This window comes from Paramisgurnus dabryanus, chromosome 19 (genome assembly GCF_030506205.2).
Source record: "Paramisgurnus dabryanus chromosome 19, PD_genome_1.1, whole genome shotgun sequence".
NCBI lineage: Eukaryota > Metazoa > Chordata > Actinopteri > Cypriniformes > Cobitidae > Paramisgurnus > Paramisgurnus dabryanus.
In genome coordinates this window covers 3,500,050-3,523,046 of record NC_133355.1, presented here as the reverse complement: position 1 = coordinate 3,523,046, position 22,997 = coordinate 3,500,050, and the positions used below count along the sequence as shown (strand labels likewise).

The following is a 22,997-nucleotide window of genomic DNA, read 5'->3' as shown; positions in this document are numbered from 1 at the left end:
CAAACTTTTATTTTGAAAGAGTTTCTTTACGTCGAATTGTGCGTCTGACGTCAAGTTAGGAGGAAGTGCGCGGAACTGTCGGTAGCAGCAGTTGCAGCGTGTGATTTATGTTTATACATTTTAAAAAATGCCCGTGTGCAATTTTTTTCTTCAAGGCCGCTGTAGATACGGAGACAAATGCTGGAATGAACATCCGAGAGGCGGAGATTACAGAGGAAACCAGCAGCCCAGCAGAGGAGGTTAAACACAAACACACATACACACTCAATCTTCAGTGTCATTGATGTAAACAATGTAATGTAATTTTGGCATGATTGAGATCAGCTAAATTCAACAGCATTTGATTCCTTAAAACAAGTTCATGTCAATCACTTATCATGTATAAACTCTAAATCTACTTTCCTTTTTGTCTGACATCATCAATAGCTGGAGTGATGTTAGCAAACACAGTTTTATTTCAATTTTAACTTTGAATTTCTGTATCTTAAACTTGGCATTTGTGTTTCTTGTAGTTCTGGTTTTATTTGTCTACTCTAGACACCTCTCAAGTGTTAGTTTGTTAACTTGTGTTGGTTGTTTCTCTCCAGGGTTTGGTAACCGGGTGTGGGTAAACCCATCTCAGCGGTCTGGTAATGAATTCATTCAACCCTCTACGTTCTCTCGTGATGGTGGCAACTGGGGCAGAAGAGATGCGAAAAGCTCTGATTTCAGCTTCTCCACCCAGAACAGATTCTCCACACTAAACTCTCAGAGTAACACAGATAAAGGTGGACAAACATCAGCAGATGACAATATAAAGCATGTGTAAGTGCTTCTTTAGTGTTTACTATTAATAGTAAGAGGCCTGTCATAGTTTCTAAAATTATTTTTACACTTCTTAAAAAAAACCTAAAAATTCAACCTCTGCTCCGCTTAACTCTGCTCCGCTCCCACCTCCAATCATCCTTAGCCCTGCCTTGTTCTAACTTCTGCTCCAACCTCTGCTCCAGCTCAACTCTGCCCTGCTCCAACCTCTGCTCCTGCTTAGCCTTGTCCTACTTCCACTTCGCTTTGCTTCAGCCTCTGCTCTTGCATAACCCTGCCCCACATCTATTTACTTTAAAGGAGCTTTATGTCTGGCAATTTGTTTATAAAGTAATTACACAAATCTGAACACATGTTTATTTTGATCTGAAAATCAAAATATGCATTTTCAGATTCAATGCATCCTAAATAACAGTATCCATTGCAGTTATCATTTATAATAACAGACTCATGTTCTAAATTGCCAATTTTTGCACATAATATTTATGCCCTCTTTGTGTTTTTAATGTATATATTTTGTATTTAAGTGACACAATCCAGGCTGACATGGAGAGCTGGCAGAGTTCTGGTCAGTGGCCGTTTTCATGTTATTCTGTGCTCAGCGCCCAAATCTCAGGTGGGTTTAACAAACAGCTTCAGCACAAATTGAACAGTGACATATTGTCACCCTTGCTTTTCTTTTTTCAAATAATGCCATGTCACCCCAACAATGTTGAATGAAATTGAATTTTCATGTGTGCAAAAGCCAAAAATACACATCTTACATTCTTACATTATATTTTATTGAATTATTTTACTCAGGATTTGTTGAGTTGTGTCCTGAAGAACTGAGGTTGGAATATTACACCAGCAGGGCGTCTGGAGATCTTCAGACATATGTAAGACAATGATGTTACTTCCTTATTTAATATAACTTAAAGAGCATTTTAAAAACAAACAAATGCAAATATAATTTTACTTCCGTGTAGCATCTGCACTTTTGTTTTGTTGAGGAAGTTTTTATTTACACATATTTATTCATTAAATTTAAACCGTTGTCAAATAGATTTAAGAGGAATGCAGATGAAAATAGTCTCTGTTATGTTTGTTATAGATGAACTCCATACAGCAGCTGGCCAACCAGTGGAAGACCAGAGTTCAGGAGCTTAAAACCATGAACAAGTCCACTCAGATGAGTGTGGTAAGGTTATGTTGACAAAACTCAACCAAGTATTTTTCTGACATTTGTTATTGACAGTCAGTAATGACACAAACACAAAGAACTGAGGATAGGAAAAATAAACGGCTGATCTATAAATCATGTTGTTATGAATGTGATTCTCAGATATCAGAGCTCAACAACTCCAGTCAGACATCATCACATGGATTTGGGTCGTCCAGCTCAGGGTTCAACTCAACATCAGGATTTGGATCTACGTCAGCAACATCAGGGACAGGGTTTGGATCCACATCCGGGACAGGGTTTGGATCCACGTCAGCAACATCCGGTACAGGGTTTGGATCTACGTCAGCAACATCCGGTACAGGGTTTGGATCCACTTCAGCAACATCGGGGACAGGGTTTGGATCCACGTCAGCAACATCCGGGACAGGGTTTGGAACAGGAGGTGGGTTGGTGATTCTGCATCAACATTTTTATGTAATCTGTACTTTTTTATGTGTCTATTGAAAAGTTTTTATCTGTCTGAACTAAATGTTTTGAGTTGTGAAAGTTGCAGTATTGTACCTCATCTGAACATTTCAATCTAGATTTATGTTTAAAGGTTTACGAAGGCACATGAATATAAAAAATCGTATTTTTGACCATTTAAATATAATATTAGTATTAGAAAACTAACACTGCACATAAAGAAAATGAATAAACATCAAATCACAACAACATTAGTAGTCAGATCCCAACCAAATTCAGACAGACTGCATGTCATTTTCTTTTCTAACTATAATATTGTTTTCTCAGGGTTTGGCTCCAGCTCTCAGAGCAGTAACACTTTCAGCTTTGCTCCATCCAGAAGTGGCTTTGGCACAGTGAACACACAACAGCCATCAGGGTTTGGCAGCACAGCGGTCGCTCAGCCTCCATCAGCATCCAGCTTCTCCTTCGCTGCTCCAGCCACTGAAAATAAACCCAATACCAGTGCACCCGGATGGTCTGCTGGTCTTGGTTTCCAGTCTGGCTCATCCAGCACAACTGCAGGTGCTTTTGGCACAGGGTTTGGCTCATCAGCGAGCAGCGGTGGAAGTTTGTTTGGTGCTGCTGCTGGAGATACTGGGAGCTCTGGTGATGCTGGGGACAGACTGTTTACAGCCCACAGTGATCTGACAGCTGAAGAACTGAAGGAGTTCACAGCGAAACGCTTTACACTGGGACAAATCCCCCTTAAACCACCTCCAGTAGACCTGCTCATGGTCTAACACTAAACCTGCTCCCAAAGCCCCCAGAGTCAGTGTTTTAATTTATTTAGGATTTAAATGTACTGTGAATAAAAAAGTTTATGCATTGTGTGGTTGTGTTTGAACCTTTACTGTAATTACAGTGAGCAATCAAAACCATTATGAATGGCTTTAACATATGCTGAACTATTCAGTGGTTTTGAACAATACTATAAACTTCATGCCATTACCGTCGTGCTTTTACCAGTAATAAAAATGTAGAAAATTCCTTACATTACCATTTTTGAAGTTGCCATTTGTTTTAATCACGACTTATGTGAAAGTGCGTGTGCACTAGGAACAGTAGAAAGTGTAAAATAAAAATGTTAAAGTATTTAAAATATATGCAACACACAGCTTTATTTTTATTTTTAAAGGGACGTATCATGAAGATCTGACTTCCCTGCTGAAAAAAACAGCATACCAGCAAGACCAGCATATGTTGTGTTTTGGTGCTGGTTTGCTGTGACCACCAGCTAAACCAGCATAGACCAGCATAATTCCCATGCTGGTCCATGCTGGTTTGATGCTGTTTTTTTCAGCAGGGTTATCCATGTTTAAGTGCTATAATTGGGTCCCCAGTGGTTATGTCAACCTTGAAAATGTGTTAAAGAACGACCCAGTAACTTAGTTTTGGTAAACCATTCTCAGCAAGCATGTGAGAAAATAAGTTATTTAGTTATTTTACTTCTTAAAAAAGTCTCATAATACAAACGGATTGTCCCTTGATAAAGTATTGGGAGGCGCATACTTCTGAAAAATAAAGAATATCTTTAAATAAAGCTTTAAACCTTTTCACGATTTTACAAAAACATTTAGAATAAAAATATATTTGTCAAAGTTCCTAAAACATTTGCAAACGAAACTACTTTAAATCCCTAGCGCACCTGCTTGCTTCAGTGTTAATTCTTTCGGGGGGCGGATCCCTAAGCCTTGACGTCAGGGGAAGGTCGTGATCTGTCCTGTGATTGGTGGAGCCGCAACGTGCGCTGGAAGCGCGAAACACGGTGGCTGAATCATGGCTCCACCGTGCGACTCGACACCCGGACACGGAGGTTTTAAACACACATTGGATATTTTGCGCTCGTTATATCCACTCGTACAGACGCTCGAGGAGTTTAGTGATGGCCTCGTTTTTTCTGACGGACGGAAGCCGGTTTTGAAGGAAGAGAGTGACGGCGCGCGCTTTCTCAGCCTCACCAGAGGACTGATGGTATGCGCGCTCACGCCACTGCAGCCACTGCCCTCTCATGTACAGGTAAGTTAACTCGGAATCGCTAAAACACCTAAAATTACATTAAGAGTTTTATAAAATACACTAATTTAAGTGTTAAAAGTGTGAATTTATGTCGTAATACCAAACTGACTCATGATGTAAATATGAGGTGAATATGGTAAAAAAACTGACTGACGTCATCATCAATAACAATGGTGCTGCCAGTACTTTAAGGTGGATGAATCAAATATTGTATGTCGATGTTGTCCAAACATATAACAGTACTTAAAAGGTTTTGTAAATATTTTGGTAGAACACACACATAAGGTCAAGTGTTTTTGCTCATAAACACAAAATTTATGAAGGAATGAAACAAAATGATGAAATCAAAGATTTCTACCAGCTTCAGTCGTGATCATGTTTATATTTCATGTTTTTAATCTTATTTCAGCTCGGCACGCTGCCTGAAGTTTTGGCCTTCTCTCTGAACCACATTAAACGTAAGAAGCAAAGGAACGTTCTGGGATTCGGATATCAGTGCAGCGATGTGTCGGCCTGCTTTGACCCCTTCCGATTTCACGGAGACATTTCCCAGAGCGCCGCCTACATCAGCACCAGTGAACTGTGGAAGAAAATCAACCAGAGACTCGGGTCAGAGGTCACGAGATACCTGCTGCAGGACTGCGCTGTATTCGCGACTGTCCCGCCCTCGTGTTTGCTGCAGGTGTGCGGTGAACCCGTTTATGACCGGATGTTGTCACGGCCCTGGTCTGGATTCAGCCTCAGCAATAACTCGCTTCAAGTTCCTGTCAAAATAACACGGAAAAATCCCGCCAAAACTACTAATGTTAAGAACAAGAAGAAAATTATAGAAAAGACTACAAAGAGAGCACGCGATGAAGACGTTGGACATCAGGATCTCCCTGCAGTGAAAAGACGACGCGTGTCTGCGGAAGCTGAGCAGGGTGACGTTCCCGGGAAAGAGAGAATCCGCCCCTCGGATCGTCCCTCGACCACCCGTCCACAAAGCCACGGAGCTCAGAGCTGGAAGCCTGCGGATCAACCCCCTTCTCGCCCCTCTCACTGTTACGTTCGTGTTCCCAACATGCTCTACAATGGGCGGGGCATGAAGGGCTTCCTGCTCAATAGGAAGTTGAAAACAGGTGTGGTTGGATTGAGGCGCTTGCAGGGGACGGATCTCATCCGTATCATTTTTCTGGGTGGACAATTTAACCTGTCTAATGAAAAGCCCAATCCGAAGAAACTTCCTAAACGTTTCTTCGACGCAGTACCCCTGTTCGCTCGACTCTTGCATCGGCACAGGAAGTGTCCGTACACTCTCTTCCTGCAGAGGAAGTGCTCGGTGGTCACAGGAAATGAAGACATGGAGTCTCTACTGGGGTCCCACTGCTCGGCATACAGGGTCTATCTGTTTGTGAGGGAATGTTTGCTCTACGTTATTCCAACTGAGCTCTTGGGCTCCCGTGAAAACCAGCTCCGCTTTCTGACGAATGTAAAGAACTTCCTGCGGCTTGGAAAATTTGAGGGGATCTCGTTGGTCCGGCTGATGTGGAGGATGAAGGTTAAAGACTGCCATTGGCTGGGACCCAAGAAACGTGTGTTGTTGTGTTAATTCTTTTTTGGTTCTGTCATTGTTTGTTCATCTTCATGTCCATCTAAACCTGAATGACTTTTGAAAGAATCGAAACCTGCGACCTTTGGGTTACAAGTTCAGTGTGTGTTTAAATTAGGGGTGTAAATCGGACAGTTCATTGAGATACTAAACAGAATTGATTATCTCCGCCAGCGATGTTTTTTTTTTTTTTGACGATACATCAAACATTTCTTTGATGCAGTTATGATTCGATTAATTTACTGATACTTTAATATGACGAGCCTAGTTAAGCAGTTAAATTTTTAATAACTCATAAATGCAACCAAAATATAACGCATGAACGTTAAATAAACTCTTTAAATAAGGCAAATCTCTGTCCCCATTAAGACACTTAAAACAACAAACTAAGAAAAAAGAAAACATTTTAAATAAAAAAATAATGAGGTTAAAAAATTAAGCGTATAATGGCAACAGTCAGAGGCTTTAGTGTTGGTGCTGGCAAAGGATATCTATTTGTCCAATCCATTTTTCAAATACAAAATATTTCCAAACCCACAATTTGTGTCTGATAGCAGGCACAATACACTGTCTGCCGCTTTTGCTGTGTTTTTACTGCTACTCCCGCTTTGTTGCTGCATTGCATTCTCTTGCTGACACTAGTACACGAAAATAAACGAAAATGAGTGCTTTGGCGGAAATGTGTAGGTGGACGTTATGTCAAGGCAACACCAGATGTTACCTTGGCTACGGCAGTTCATTACAACGAATGCGTCACATAGAGCCGCCATCTTGAGGGGAGCCCTGCATCAGCATCATTGTAGGCAAAGGTGTAACAGAAATAATATCACCATAAATCGTCATGAATGCGAATTTTTTTTTTTTTTAGGGTTCTTTTGTTTGTTCCAATGGTCAGACATGTATTTTTATATAAGTTTTAATATTAAGAAAATCTACTTCTTCTATCTATACGGCATAGTGCTAGTTGGCCTAACATCCAGACGCAGCACAAAAGTCCGGCATTGTCCATGAATTTGAAGTACAGGCGGAGATAGCAGCGTTACCTAGCTACTTCCTATGGCAAGACCCCTCTTCAAAGATGGCGGCGGCTTTAATGCATGCTTAGAACCCTAAGGTGATATCTAGTGTATATATCTATGGTATAAGGAATCAAGGAATGAGGACACGGAGAGTGTCAAAATAAAAGTACCTCATATCCATATTTTATGTGTGGCATCGTATCGTTAGAAATATAATTGATGCATTGATCCATATCAATGTATTGTTACACCCTTAGTTTAAATGAGGTTTGAGCTGAGGATTGAGTGAATATGTAAGGAAAAATTAATGACAGGCCGTTGAATTATTAGAAAAATAATGCACACCCAAGGTGTTGATGCGGCCACGGCGCAAAGCTGTTACACCGCAGGTGTGCGTTATTTTCAAATAATTCAAAGGACCAACTATTACACTTATACGATGGTTACCAAAAACATTGCTCTGGTGCCTATTTTTAAGACATTTAACAGATTAGGTGTGCGGTTTACAGAAAAATAATCAACACCCAACAGAATACAGCATTTAACAGGCCCGTGGTGTAAGTAAGGAATAGTTGACGACGGGCCATTGAATTATTTGAAAATAATGCACACCCAAGGTGCAATGCAGTACGACGCGAAGCGGAGTGCCGTTACACCGCAGTGTGGATTATTTTTAAATAATTGAAAGGACCAGAGTCAATTATTCTTCTTATACCACGGTTACCACTAACATTGCTCTGGTGCCTATTTTTAAGATCTATTTGGTAAGTTAGGTGTGCGGAACATTTCTCAGCCAATCAGAATACAGCATTCAACAGGCCTGTGGTGTAAAATGATTTAAATGTCGGGGTGATGTGGGCGGCTTTAATGACATCTTTATGCATCTGTTTTTTTGTTTTTATTTTGGACTTTGACACATTTATGTCTATGAGAACGTTTGAAGACATGAGGGTGAGTGAACCATGACAGAGTTTTACTGAATGTTATTATTACTCTTGACACAAATATTTCAATCATATATTTTCCTACAATCCTTCAGGTCAGTGTGCGAGTGAACACAGGTACAGAGAGTGGATCTTTGGTCAGTTTGTGCTTTGGTTGTTGAACGGTTACGTGCTGGGTCTGGTTAAAGCTCTCTTCTACGTCACTGAGAGTATGGGCCAGAAACACACACTGAGATTCTACAGGAGAGAAGTCTGGACCAAACTACAGCAAATGGCTTTCAGGTGAGACTAAACAACACAGAAAAAGAGTGAAAAGAAATGCATTTCTTTATTTGTGCGCATGTATAGCTCACTGCTAGAGCATTGTGTTAGGTCATGGGTTTGAATCCAGTGAACACACATACTGATCAAATATATATCTCACTTTGGATTAAAGCACCTGCCAAATGCATAAATGTTAATTTTCTTCACTAGAACTTTAAACTGCATTTGTAAAGATACACAACATTACACAATGCAAAATGTACATTGCAGTATTCAAATGTCATTTTTTGCAGAATGCATTTGTCGAAAGGCCAGTGGAGGGCGTTGTGTCCTCCCGAGAGCATTACATTCCCAGAGACCAGGATAACATCCCGAATCCGTTTCATCCCAAAGGTCAATGGCATGAGACCTATTACACGCCTCACAGGACCCAGAGAGTCACTGCAGGTCTGAGACCAGTTTTACTTTTCTAGGTAATCTTGTTGAATTGATGATTTAATGTGCATGCTGTGTCTTATTAAAATATGTTGAGTTAAGCATCACTATTGTTGTTGAACTCTTACACTGGTTTTGATGGTTTGTGGTGTGTAGCATTTCCAGAGTTGTGTGCGAGTCCTGCAGAACGTGTTAAGTGTGTGTGTGAAGGAGGCCCCGGGGCCCATGGGCTCGACAGTGTGGGGTTGGCAGGACATCCACAGAGTCCTCACAGACTTCACCCCTCAACAGAAATGCTCACCTCGCCCTCTCTATTTCGTCAAGGTATCGCGTCCGTCCGTCCTCCTTTGGCTTTTTAAAAGAGTTGTAATTATATTGACTTTCTGGCTTTTGTTTGTTTGTCAGGTGGATGTAAGCGGCGCGTACGACAGTCTTCCTCACGTTAAGCTGGTGGAAGTGTTGGGTGAAGTGTTGGGTCCGTTTGCACAGGAGAGCTTCTTCCTGCGGCAGTACGCACGTGTGTGGTTCGACCCAAACCGAGGGCTCAGGAAACGCTTCTGCACGAAGGTAAATCAAAAATAAAACTCCAAGTGTCTCAATGTTCAGATGCAGTAAAACGTGAAACTGTGTTTCTAGGCTGAGACGTCTGAGCCGCTGAACATGAAGGGTTTCATTTTGGATGCGCAGGCAAGCGGGACGCTGCACAATGCCATTCTGGTGGAGCGGGTCAGTACGGGTCAGAACCAGAGGGCAACACCGTGTTAGATGTGATTTTACCACCAGTCCGTGTTATAAAACAGCTGAGATGAATCAGATGCTCCTGTGTGTTTGTGTTTGTGTCTCACAGCACACATCTGAGGTCCGAGGGTCTGATGTTTTGCAGTTTTTTGAGAAGATGTTGAGCAGCTACATCATCCACCATGAGAAGAAGTGAGATGGTTTCTTCTTCTGTTCCTCTTCTCCTGTTAGATGTTCTCTTAGATGTATTGTCTGTCTCTGTTCTAGATTGTACCGTCAGGTGTGTGGTATTCCTCAGGGATCTTCTGTATCGGCTCTGCTGTGCAATCTGTGTTACGGACACATGGAGAACTCGCTGTTGAAAGGTTTCGATAAGAGCGGGTGAGATGATCTCTTCTCCTCCTCATGTTAAATAGATTAAGTGAAGGTTAAAATCTCTTTCACATGCTGAATACAACTATGATTTATGTCAGGGGTATTAAACTACACTTCTTCGTTGGTCAGATTTAAAAAATTTAAATATGACGCGGGCCAGACTTTTACCCCTATATATAGTAGTTATTATATATGTTATAACTTATGTTGTTTTTGTTACCTTTATTACAGGTCATAAATTAAAAAACATTACTGAAAACTTTTTTAAATATTTTAATAACAATTGCAGTTTAACATTTCAAGAGCCAAATGTTAATGGTTTAACTATGAACATTGAACAAAAAAGTGCAAGTGTAAATAATCAACACATGTATTTATTTAGAGCTCTTAAGCTTAACTTTCATAAATTGTTAAATTTCAGGTGTTCACATATAGTCATTCTTCTCCTAATAACAAAAATTGCACTTCAAGTTTTCTTTTTTAGTATTTTAAAGATATATTTCCACTGTACACTACATTCGGACACGACTGTCAGCGTTCGGCCCCTAGTGGCAGTCATAATCAAATTTCAGATTAATCATAAATCCGTGTCAACATGGGAGAGAAGCTCATTCCAGCGCAAGAGCCTTTAATGTCTGAATACATTTATACTTAATATTTTACTTTCCAGTAATTAATCATTTTTAAAGGATTTAAGTGTTAGTGATAAAGTTAAACAAAAAAGGCTTAATAATTTTCACCTTGCACACAGTGTTTTTGATCTGAACACACTGAAATATATCACGTCTGATCGGCGTGTCACATGCGGTGTAGTCACATAAGTTAATTTTTTTTATGCATCCAAAGCTCACATTGGATCTGAAACTCACACCTCTGCTGATGGTTGACATCCCACGCAGCCCTTTCTGACTCTCTGTATGGTTTATCAGCCATCATTTGTCATGTACAGTGGAAAGGCGACTTTAAAGAAGCCATGCTTATTTTAAATAAGACAAAGATGACCGGCGGGCCGGATAAAGATGATTGGAGGGCCACCAGTTGACTAGCCCTGATTTATGTTATCACATATTAAGTACTCAGATTGTGATTGTTTAAACAGCAGAACTTCTTTCTTCTTTTATCTGCAGGTGTCTGATGAGGCTGGTAGATGATTTTTTACTCATTACCCCCCATCTGAATAAAGCCACGGAGTTCCTGACGTACGTCTGCACGCGTAAACACAAATAAAAGATAAGTGTTGACATAGCAAACAGGAATCTTTGTCTATCTGTCCGTCAGAACGTTGTTGGCCGGTGTTCCCGAGTACGGTTGTAAAATAAACCCTCAGAAGGTGGCGGTTAATTTCCCTGTGTGTGAGGAATGGGAGAGGTCAGGGGTCACCGTGTTTCCGTCTTATTGTTTGTTCCCGTGGTGCGGTCTGCTGCTCGACACGCAATCGCTGGATGTCCATAAGGACTACTCACGGTGAGTTTGCACCATGTTATCAGATGGTAAATCTTGACATGTTGATTATCTAATCTGTGACCACACTTTTATTGCAATAATGAGGATTTGACTGCATTCCAGTCTGCACTAAAAAACCTGATTGTATATCTGAACTGCTTGAATTTTCAGCACGAAATGCATTCATCAACAAAGGTTTCCCATTTAAAACAGTTAATGTAATCCTCATTCCATGTTAACGCCTAATCTCAAACTAATCCTGGGTTAATGATTAATTCTGGGTAGTCACATTTCTAAAGCAAAAAACAATTGTAGCTTTAAATCAAAGAGCAAGTTGAATATCTAAATGGTCTTGTCTCCACCCCTTTAGCTATAATGGCCTATCACTGCGCTACAGCTTGACAGTCGGCTCCGCCCACTCCCCAGCCACCGTCGTGAAGAAACTGCTGTCGCTTCTGAGACTCAAATGTACAGACATCTTCATAGACCTCAGGGTGAGACAGACGCTGATTTCATGACATTTATAAACAATGTACATTAAAGCAGTGGTTCTTAACGTTATTCCTGGAGGCCCACTGCCCTGCATGTTTTGTATGTCTCTTTTATCTGGCAGACTCAGTTCAGTTCATTGAGATCTCTTCTAATGAGCTGATGATTTGAATCAGGTGTGTTAAATAAGGGAGACATACAAAATGTGCAGGGCAGTGGGCCTCCAGGAATAACGTTAAGAACCACTGCATTAAAGGACCAACAAAACCATGAAGAACAAACACATTCATCCATAAGTCTGCGTTTCCATTACAGATTTGCCCAAAACTTAGTTATTTTTTAAATGTCAACCAAAGACAATTGCGAAATGAAAGCATTTTCATTAATCAATGATATTCATCTCAAACATCAAGTGGACAGATGTTGGTAGGTTTCCTAATATCACATCCACCGTATACAACATTATTTTTAACCGAAGTGTATTATCCAAATGTTAATGCCAAGGAAATCCCGTTATACTTAACCTTTTTCTGCTTCCATGTTTAATAAATCTCTTCTAAAACGTGCTAGCTTACGCTTGTCAACATTGCGGCTTTTTTGCCTCCAGCTAAGCCCCGCCCACCCGATGACGTTGCAATGTTTACAAACTTTTAAGTGGTCTATAATATCTGAATATAAAGAGACAGGATGAGAGGAATGAGACGTGTTTAAATGTTGTTAGTGAATAAGATTTTGATCTCTTTACAGATGAATTCTGTGGAGGCTGTTTACAAAAGCTTGTACAAACTCATTCTTCTACAGGCGCTGAGGTAAAACACAAACAGACACACACACACACACACACACACACACACACACACACACACACACACACACACACACACAGACATGTTGGCATACAGTGAGGAAAATAAGTATTTAAACACCCTGCTATTTTGCAAGTTGTTCTTAGAAATCATGGAGGGGTCTGAAATTGTCATCGTAGGTACATGTCCATTGTGAGAGACATAATCTAAAAAAAAAATCCAAAAATCACAATGTCTGATTTTTTTTTAACTATTTATTTGTATGATACAGCTGAAATAAGTATTTGAACACCTGTCTATAGGCTAGAATTCTGACCCTCAAAGACCTGTTTGTCTGCCTTTAAAATGTCCACCTCCACTCCATTTATTATCCTAAATTAGATGCACCTGTTTGAGGTTGTTAGCTGCATAAAGACACCTGTCAACCCCATACCATCAGTAAGAATCCAACTACTAACATGGCCAAGACCAAAGAGCTGTCCAAAAACACTAGAGACAAAATTTTACACCTCCACAAGACTGGAAAGGGCTACGGGGAAATTGCCAATCAGCTTGGTGAAAAAAGGTCCACTGTTGGAGCAATCATTCAAAAATGGAGGAAGCTAAACATGACTGTCTTTTTTTTTTTTTTTTTTTTTTTTTTGGCCCGCCACCACCCCCCCTCTTCGGAGGACAACTTTTTTTTTTTTATTAAGTAAATTATTTTACAGTACAGAAAATAGAAATACTTATTTACAGTGCACATAAGGGGAGGGGGATTAAGCACCACGTAAAAGTGTAACACATAACATACATAAAACAAAATAACAGACAGATTACAAAAGGACAATACAGTTGCAATGAGAACTTTATTGCTGGTTGAATAGAATGATCTTGAGGTTCACGTTCATTAGTTACAGTTAGAGTATTTAAGCGGAAATGGGTTTAAAAAGGGTTGGAAAAACATGTTATGCATGAGTTTAAATAGTGTGTGCCTATAGAGATAAAATAAATGAAATTACATAATAGAAGAGGGAAATGTGTGACTGGTAATGTACACGGCTTGTAGCTATATTTTTGTGTTAAGAAATGATAGAAATGGGGCCCAGATGTCTTCAAAGGCTGATGTCTGCTTCCATCTGTGTGCATTGTATTTCTCTATTGAAATGTGTTCAGAAATTAAATTTATCCAATGATTGATGTTGCAAGATTTCTTTGATTTCCAGTTTTGGAGAACTACTTTCTTAGCGACAGCTAGAGAGACGAGCAACGGATTCCTGTATTTTTGGGGGATATGGATTTTTGAAATGTCGCCAATGAGACAGGGGGTTGGAGATAATGGGATTCTGTGACTCAGGATGGTGGATAATGTCTCAGTGACTGTAACCCAAAATGATTGAACTGGTTGGCATTGCCACATGGCGTGTAAATAATCATCTATCCTACCTAAAGTGCATTGTGAACAAATATTGGTGTTGTGTAGGCCCATTTTAAACATTTTACTTTGGGTGATGTGAGTTCTGTGAATGACTTTATATTGTATAAGCTGCAGGTTTGTGTTATTGGTCATGAAAAATGTGTTCCTACAGATTTGTTCCCAGTACTCAGGGTTGGAAGAGAAGGCCAAGTCAGCTTCCCATTTGGTTGTTGGGAGTGTTATTGTTGTGTTTTGGTGGGAAATCATAGTGTATAGTTGGGAGGTTAATTTTTTGAAGGTATTAATTTTCATAAGTTCTTCTATAAGTTGAGATGGTTGTAATGTATTATTTATAAGTCTGGTTTTGTGTTTAATTCTAAGTCTAAGTTGTTGATATTGAAGAAATTGTTCTTTCCCAACCCCATATTTCTGTGTGAGTGTGTCAAATGACATGAAGTGGTGGTTCTCAAATACATGGTGAAGATGTGTGATTCCTTTTTGTGCCCATGTGGGGAAAATCAGAGGTTTATTTTGAATCTTGAATTCTGGGTTATGCCAAAGTGGGGTAAACTTATTTAATTCTAGTGATGATTTTGTGATTTGATTTGTTTTCCACCAGGCTGTCAGAGTTGATTGTATAGTAATGCTTTGGAAGAGGTTGGATTTCTTAATTGATTGTGGGAGGAAGGGGAGATCTGAAATTGGGATATTTATGCATTGATTTTGTTCCAATTCTAGCCATGGGTAATTGTACTTGTGTATATTGATCCATTTAACTAAATACTGTAATTGATTTGCCAGGAAGTAATGATGGAAGTTTGGAGCCTCAAGCCCCCCATGTGATTTTTTATTTTGTAGTGTTGTGAGTGAAATTCTGGGTTTTTTATTTTTCCAATAAAATTGTGTTGTTAAAGAATTAAGAGTTTTGAACCATTTATCTGTGGGAGTGACGGGAATCATAGAAAAAAGGTAGTTAATTTGAGGTAGGGTTTTCATTTTTACAGCGGCTATTCTTCCGATTAATGTAAGTGGATGTTTAGACCAGCGTTTATATTCGTCTTCAATTTTCTTAAGGAGAGGAGTGTAGTTGAGAGTGAAAAGCTCTGACAGCCTGGGGGAAATCTGAATCCCTAGGTACTTGATGTTGCCAGTGTGAAGGTGGAGGGAGGGGTCCTGAGCTCCAGAATCCCATGCATCATCTGATAGTGGTAGTAAAATTGACTTGTTCCAGTTGATAGTGTAATGTGAGACAAGTGAGAAATTACTGATAATATTGAACGTTTCTTGAAGTGACACTCGTGGGTTCTGTAAATATAGTAAAAGATCATCTGCATATAAACTGATTTTGTGTTGTACATTGTCTACCTGAATTCCTTTGATTATGGTGTTTTGTCGTATTGCTGCTGCGAGAGGTTCAATAAAAATGGCAAAGAGGGAGGGCGAGAGAGGACATCCCTGTCTGGTGCCCTGATGTAGTGTGAAACTCTGTGAAGTAATTCCGTTGGTGGTGATGGTGGCCCTGGGTGATGAATACAGTATTTTAATCCAGTGGATGAACGACTCTCCAAAACCAAACTTGTGAAGTGTACTGAATAAAAATTCCCAGTTTACCTTATCGAAGGCTTTTTCTGCGTCAAGTGAAATGATAATTGTTTTCTGTTGTCTTTCTTGTGATATATTAAATAAATTAAAAAGTCTACGGACATTATCTGTAGCGTGTCTATTTTTTATGAAACCTGTCTGATCTGGATGAATGATTGTGGGGGTGACTGTTTCTATTCTAGTTGCTAATGCTTTGGTGATAATTTTCAAATCAGTATTTAATAATGAGAGAGGTCGGTAGCTTGAGGGATGAGATGGATCTTTGTTGGGTTTTAGTAGTAATGTTATGGCTGCTGTATTCATGTGTGTGGGTATGGTGGATGACTTTTTTATTTCTATAATTACTCTGTTAAATAGTGGTGATAATATGTCCCAAAAGTGTCTGTAAAATTCAGCTGGTAGTCCATCTGGCCCGGGAGATTTATTGCTAGGAATTTTATTGAGTGCTTTAGTAAGTTCATTAATGCTTAGGGGTGCGTCTAGAATGTTGGTTTGTTCTAAAGTTAATTTTGGCAATGTCAGACTATTCAAAAAAGTGTTGATTTCTGATTGAGTAGGTTGGTGAGTGGGGGAATAGAGATTGCTATAGAAATTTCTAAATATATTATTTATATCCTGTGGGTTTTGGTTAACATTTCCTGTGGTGTCTAAGATGGCTGGGATGATTGATTTCTCTTTCTTGTATTGGAGTAGATTTGCTAGGTATTTACTGTTTGCTTTGTTATTGTATTGAAAACCATTATATTTCAGTTGCTGAATTTGAAATTGTGTTCTTTTCTGTATGATATCATCAATTTGTATTTTGAGTTCTTTTAATTCCTTCTGTTTTGGTTCACTGGGATGGTGAGATATTTCATTTGTTAGGAGTTTGATTTTTTGTTCTAATGTATTTTCCAATTGTTGTTGCTGTTTTTTCCTATATGAAGAGTATGATATAATTTTCCCTCGGATTACGGCTTTACCAGTTTCCCATAACAGTGAAGGTGAGGTGTCTGGAGAGTCGTTCATTTCCAGAAAGAATGCCCACTCTCGCCTTATAAGGGTTGTAAAGTTGGGGTCTTCTAGTAGTGAGGTATTGAAGCGCCATCGAATTGAAGTTTTAGCCTGTGTTTGGGTATTTATGGACAGAGAGATAGGGGCATGATCACTAATTACAATAGGGTAGATTTTGTTATCTGATATCTTGGTTATTAGTGAATTGCTGATGATGAATAAGTCGAGTCTAGATGAACATTGGTGAACTGTAGAAAAGTATGAATATTCCCTTAAAGAGGGGTTCCTCATTCTCCAACTGTCGCTAAGGCCGTAGTCCTCCATATATTGCTTTATTATGTCAGTGGAGTGCCAATTTCTTAAGTTGCCAGAGGTGCTTGAGCGGTCAATTGTGGGATTGATGACTGTATTAAAATCTCCTGCTATGATGAGATTGTTTGAATTTGATAGTATTGAGAAGAAATTGTGGAAGAAAGATGGATCATCATTGTTAGGACCATAAATGTTTGCCAATGTAAATGTTGTGTGGTTTATAATTGCATTAATAATGATGAATCTACCGTCTGGGTCTATAATAGATTGGTTAAGTGAAAACTGAATATCTTTATTTATTAAAATAGAGACGCCTCTTTGTTTGCTGTTAAATGTTGAAGAGTATATTTTGTCAAATTGTTTAAAGTAGAGATATTGCAATTCTGTGTCTGTTAAATGTGTTTCTTGAAGGAAGCAAATATCAGCCCTCAGTTTTATTAGGTGATTGATTACTTTAAGTCTTTTGGTTTGGTTACGAAAGCCGCGTACATTCCATGTTATCAAGTTAAGTGGTTGCATGTGTGCATGTCAGATTTGTCAGAGTTGTGAGCTAGCTTGTATATATGAGTTAAGAGACATATAAAATAATAAAGGGAAAGAAAGAGTTGAAAAAGGGAGAGAGGGATAGATGGGTTTGTATGAGGTAATAAGGTATGGGTGTTTTTGCTTATCAATATTGGGAGGATGTATTTCATATTGCACATTACATGTTTTCCAGCGTTTTTGCTTGGGGTTAAGGTGAGAGGTAGTAGTGGTATGGAGCGTGGATACAAGAGTAACCAATAGTTATTGAGCAACTGGACTTTACATATATAGACAAGGAGACACAAAAAGACAAGACATAAAAACAAATAAAGGCACATGTCTTATCAGAGTCAAAGGTAAAGAGAGAGAGAGAGGGAGAGAGAGGGGAAGAGGGAGAGAGAGAGAGAACAGACAGAGAGATTCTGATAAATGAAACCAACAATAAAAAAAAAAATAATAATAATAATAAAAAAAAACGGAAAAAAAGAAAGAAAAAAAAGCCGTAGAAAGATAAGCAAATGAGGAGATAAGGAGAGAGAGAGTGTGTGTGTGTAAGCACAGAACTTAACCACTGGGCTTAAAAAGTCTGTAGGTTAAGAGAGGTGTGGAAGAAAAATAATAATAATAATAATAGAAAAAAGGAAAGTCTACAAATATAATACACACATACACACATATATATTACACATATACACACATATATATACATATATATACATATACACATACATACACATATACATACATACATATATATATACATAGGACAATAGAAAAGAAGGTAATAATAATAATAATATAATAATAATAATAATGCTTATAGTATATTTGTATAATTAATCATTCAGAAAAGCCATGGTGTTTTTTCAAGGCTTCGGAATAGTTGTCCATTTATATAGAGTTTATCAACTGTCAATACTGCACGTATGTTGTTTCTTCTGTTTTCTTTTAATATGGGATAGAGAACTTTTCTTCGTTCGTTTATTTCTCGTGGGTATTGATCGTTCATTCCAAAATGAGTGTCCTTTAGTAGTTTTCCTTTGCTTTTAACCAATTCCTTTTGTTGATAGTGTTCAAATTTTGCAATGATGGGACGAGTTTTGTCCTGCTGTTGTTTACCGAGACGATGAACTCGGTGAAAGGTGATATTTTGAGTGACGTCAGCGGGTAGTTTGAGTTGAGAGTGCATGAAGTTTTTAAGATGCAACTCTGGATTATCGGGTGATGTTTCTGGAATGCCTGAGAAAATTAAGTTGTCGCGCATCGAGCGTGTTTGGATGTCTAGAATGGTTTCTTTCATCTGTTTGTTTTCTGCGGTGACATTTTCCATTTGCTGGGTGAGTGTTGTTATTGAAGTTTGAAGCTCTTAATTTGATTGTTGTAGTGTTTCGATTTGATTGTGAGCAAATTCAAGGCTTTTCCGCATGTCGCTTAACTCGTCGTGAATTGTAACCAGTATATCCAGTTTTTTATTGATGCTAGCCAGCACACTAACCTCAACTTCGGTGGTGTGTAGGTCATCAGTGTCCGTTGCGGAGTCTCTCTTTCTTCTTTTGGAATCTGGTTTGGGTACGTCGGCATTATCCATGGTCGGATGAGTGTGGTGAAAGTAGTCGTCAATAAAGATCTCCAAGTCCGTTAAGTCCTCCAGTGTACAGTTGAATTGTGGATCGTATCGAGTATATGGTAGTCGATGCGATGTTAATTTGGTTTATTCCGGATGAAATGAGTTTTTGAGCTCAAAAGTTTAAACTCGTCCTGTTGTGTTTGTCAACAAGTGTGCGCCGCCATGTTCGATCTCACCTCTGCTCGAGTCTCGCGATACTCACACAGCCATCACCTCTCACACCTCTCCTAAACATGACTGTCAATCCCCCTCGGACTGGGGCTCCATGCAAGATCTCACCTCGTGGGGTCTCAATGATCCCCTGGTTCCCCTGCTTAAACCAGCACATGTCCAGGCCCGTCTTAACTTTGCAGATGACCCAGAAGAGTCATGGGAGAAAGTCCTGTTGTCAGATGAGAACTTTTTGGTCATAATTCCACAAAACGTGTTTGGAGGAAGAAGAATGATGAGTACCATCCCAAGAACACCACGCATGGGGGTGGTAGCATCATGCTTTGGGGGTGTTTTTTTGCACATGGGACAGGACGACTGCACTGTATTAAGAAGAGGATGACCGGGGCCATGTATTGTGAGATTTTGGGGAAGAACCTCCTTCCCTCAGTTAGAGCATTGAAGATGGGTCGAGGCTGGGTCTTCCAACATGACAATGACCCGAAGCACGCAGCCAGGATAACCAAGGGGTGGCTCTGTAAGAAGCATATCAAGGTCTCCAGACCTAAACCCAATAGAGAATCTTTGGTGGGAGTTCAAACTCTGTGTTTCTCTGCGACAGGCCAGAAACCTAACCCTGACCATCACAAAAACCTGTTAGCATTATACACTATTCATGTCCACACACACACACACACTGTTCAGAGTCTCTGTCCTCAGACTGCACTTTATAAGAAATGATTTTGATTGTTCATTAAATCGTAGCTGGTTTGTTAACAGGTGTATTGTCAGACATCCATCGGTTTCAGTATGTTGGATTCATATCTTTGGCAAAAGTTTAACAAGTAGAAAGATTTGAGTAATTGAGAATGATGTGTAACCTGATGTTTGATGAGTGAATGGTTATAGAAAAACATTCCATTGCTTAAGAAAACAACAGATGAGAAGAAACTCAGTTAATATTCTAATGTTAATGTGATCCTTTTTTTCACTTCAAGACCACTCAACTACCTCTTCATCATGATCACAACTCATATTTATGGCCCACAATGCAACCATGGGCATAAATCTCAACAGTTGGGGGGACAAAAAACATTTCTGAAGAGCATATTTTAAGGGGACACAACTAATACAAAAAAAAATAGTACTTGTAAGGATATGTGTACACAAAGGAAAGCCTAATGTTCTTCTTCAAAACTATTAATTTATTACAATGTTTTTAAAGTTTTTTACAGTCAAGCCACCAAACTTAACTTCAAACATAACTGTTAGCTAGGTAATATTATAATTGCTAACATAGTAGTCTTATGGAAAACATTGGTGTGGGCTAATATTAGCTGCTTTTCCCTTAAAGCTCATTAATCGGTTAGTATTGCGTATTTATTTAACACTGAATCTTCTGCACAGAGGTTTGTGATATTTCAAAATACGAACAATTTCAGTTGAGCGTTAATTAGGTGCAAATTGACCATGGAGCAGAGAGTAAGTGAGGAGGGAGCAGGAAGTGGTAAACCTGGAGCGGAGCTGGAGCAGAGTGATTATGAAATGCATACTCTGTTTGGGGTTAACATCTCGCTGTGTGTTTGTATTGTGAGGTTCCACGCCTGTGTGAAGAGTTTGCCCTTGGGGCAGAATGTGGATGCAAACCCTTCCTTCTTCTTAAAGATGATCTGGACTATGTCTCGAGTTATTAATAAACTCATAAGACACACAAATACAGGTAAGAGTGTAAAGATGCATAAACACAATTAAGTAACCAAGATTCAAACCTTAGGGAGTCTAGCTATAGGTTATGTGTTGTACAGTATAATATTACACAAACAGATGGGTTTTTAGATGCTACACTGAAAATAAATTATATATTCAATTTACTCAATTTTTTAAGGTAAGTGGTCGCAATCAATTTATAAAAAAATAGAAATACAAAAAACCTTTTGTTTAAATGTAGCTTAAATAAATTGATTGCAACCACTTACCTTTAAAAAAAAAATTTGAATGAATATTTTTTTCAATGTATAGCACAGTGTTACTTGTATGGAGAACATCAGCCACAATGATGGAAAAATCGGAGAGATAAAAAACGTTTTCCAATCATTACTGAAAAGTATCAAACATTAAAAGTCTTCAGTCATTATAAAAGTACACTTTAATATCCCAATCTTCTGTGTATTATTATTTGTATTAGAAATCGATCTACATTAGCAACATGCAAATGTCAACTCCATTTAATCCCTTAGAATTGAATCGTTTATGTAGACACGGCGTGTGTGTGTGTGTGTGTGTGTGTGTGTGTGTGTGTGTGTGTCCTTCAGGTGTGGTTCTGGGTTCAGCAGATGGAGCAGGTGTCCTGCAGTATGAAGCTGTACAGTTGTTGCTCTGTTTGGCGTTTGAGGTGGTTTTCACCCGATACAGACTCTTATATCGAGCTCTGCTTCCTTCACTGCACAAACGTAAGCTCTGGGTGTTAGCCAAGTGCTTTGCTCACTGATGCATTATGGGTAAAGGCCAGTGGGTCTCAAACTGGGGTGCGTGGGGAGTGTGAGATGGTGCCATGGGGGCCTTAGTTTTATGAATTAACTTTTTAAAATGCATCAATTCATCATAAATTCTGTGCAATGAAACCTCATTAAATAATACAATCTAGTGCTTTTGGTTAGTATTTTTCTATGTTTTTTTTATTTTTAAATTTTGTTTTATGTCATGAATTGTCTTTAAGGGGGCTGTTTGAGAACCACTGGTATAGTCAATATACAATATAATGTATGAAGCACATGTGGATTTCTTCTTTATATTCAGTTAAATGTTTTGTCACATTGTGCTGTAGCTGTTCTCTCTGTAGTCGCTAATGTTTGGCTTCGTCAGGGTTTAAAGTGTTTAAATGGTTTGTCATTTTGAATGTACGAGTTAAGCATTGACTGATGTACAGGCATATACCTTCACTAACACAATAGAAAGAATAATATTTTGTTGTCTGTTATGTAGGTAAGAGGCGTCTACAGCGTGTATTGTGTGGTATCAGACTGGCACGAGTCCATCAGGCGGCTACACCCAGACTCCCTGAAGACTTTAAAACCATCAAGATCTGAAATCACACAGGGAATATTGTGGATATATTTCCAGTGTATTTAGAGACGCACCCCGCTGTAATCGTCTCTTTACTGCAGTCACATGGCAGCCGCGTGTTTTCTGTACCACACATTTACTCTCAGGAAACACTTTTGAAAGTAACATTTTGCTTTTATGCGTCTCATTGCCTTGTGTTGTAAAGCGTTAATGGTTTCTCATTAAACTGAGAGATTGAGTGCAGTGATAAGAGAAACTCATAAACTAAAGCTTGTCCGAGTAGAAAGTGCTTGAGGTCTTTCAACTTTTCTTTTTTTTACACACGGCCATTTTAAGACTTTAGTCTGTAATGATTGTTATGCTGCATGTTAATGCGATGTTTTGCACAGACAATACGATCATAAAAGGATGCAATTGTTATTTAAGTTATTTGAATAAAAAATAGTTGCTTGTTTTCTCATGAAACATGATGTATGTTGTGTTCAGTTTGATCGAATCGTATAAAGCTCTCTAATGTTGTGTAAGTCCTTTTCTGTCTCATCTAGGACTGTCAAACGATTAATCGAATACAAAATTAAAGTTTGTGTTTGCAAATATGTGTGCGTATACTGTGTAATTATTATGTGTATATATAAATACACATTCATATATTTATCTAACATTGTTTATATGATCAATGTTATATGCAAACACAAACTTGTATTTTGTATTCGATTAATCACGATTAATCGTT

At 38.8% G+C, this 22,997-nt stretch overlaps 2 protein-coding genes across 2 annotated transcripts; both read left to right on the top strand.

Moving 5' to 3' along the window:
- The first annotated feature begins 30 nt into the window (after positions 1-30).
- On the top strand, positions 31-3,529 carry nup42 (nucleoporin 42). Its single transcript, XM_065283917.2, has 7 exons — positions 31-239; positions 588-804; positions 1,332-1,420; positions 1,606-1,682; positions 1,898-1,984; positions 2,129-2,411; positions 2,762-3,529. Exons 1-7 carry the CDS (start codon positions 128-130, stop codon positions 3,214-3,216), a joined length of 1,320 nt encoding a protein of 439 aa, XP_065139989.1. The 5' UTR covers positions 31-127; the 3' UTR covers positions 3,217-3,529.
- Positions 3,530-4,244: 715 nt separating this feature from the next.
- On the top strand, positions 4,245-22,956 carry tert (telomerase reverse transcriptase). Its single transcript, XM_065283926.2, has 16 exons — positions 4,245-4,492; positions 4,902-6,066; positions 8,142-8,328; positions 8,604-8,757; positions 8,902-9,069; positions 9,151-9,312; positions 9,382-9,471; positions 9,593-9,675; positions 9,751-9,864; positions 10,986-11,057; positions 11,137-11,322; positions 11,672-11,795; positions 12,538-12,599; positions 20,797-20,921; positions 21,514-21,651; positions 22,184-22,956. The coding sequence occupies exons 1-16, from the start codon at positions 4,253-4,255 to the stop codon at positions 22,285-22,287; spliced, it is 3,174 nt and encodes a 1,057-aa protein (XP_065139998.1). The 5' UTR covers positions 4,245-4,252; the 3' UTR covers positions 22,288-22,956.
- The last annotated feature ends 41 nt before the right edge of the window (positions 22,957-22,997 follow it).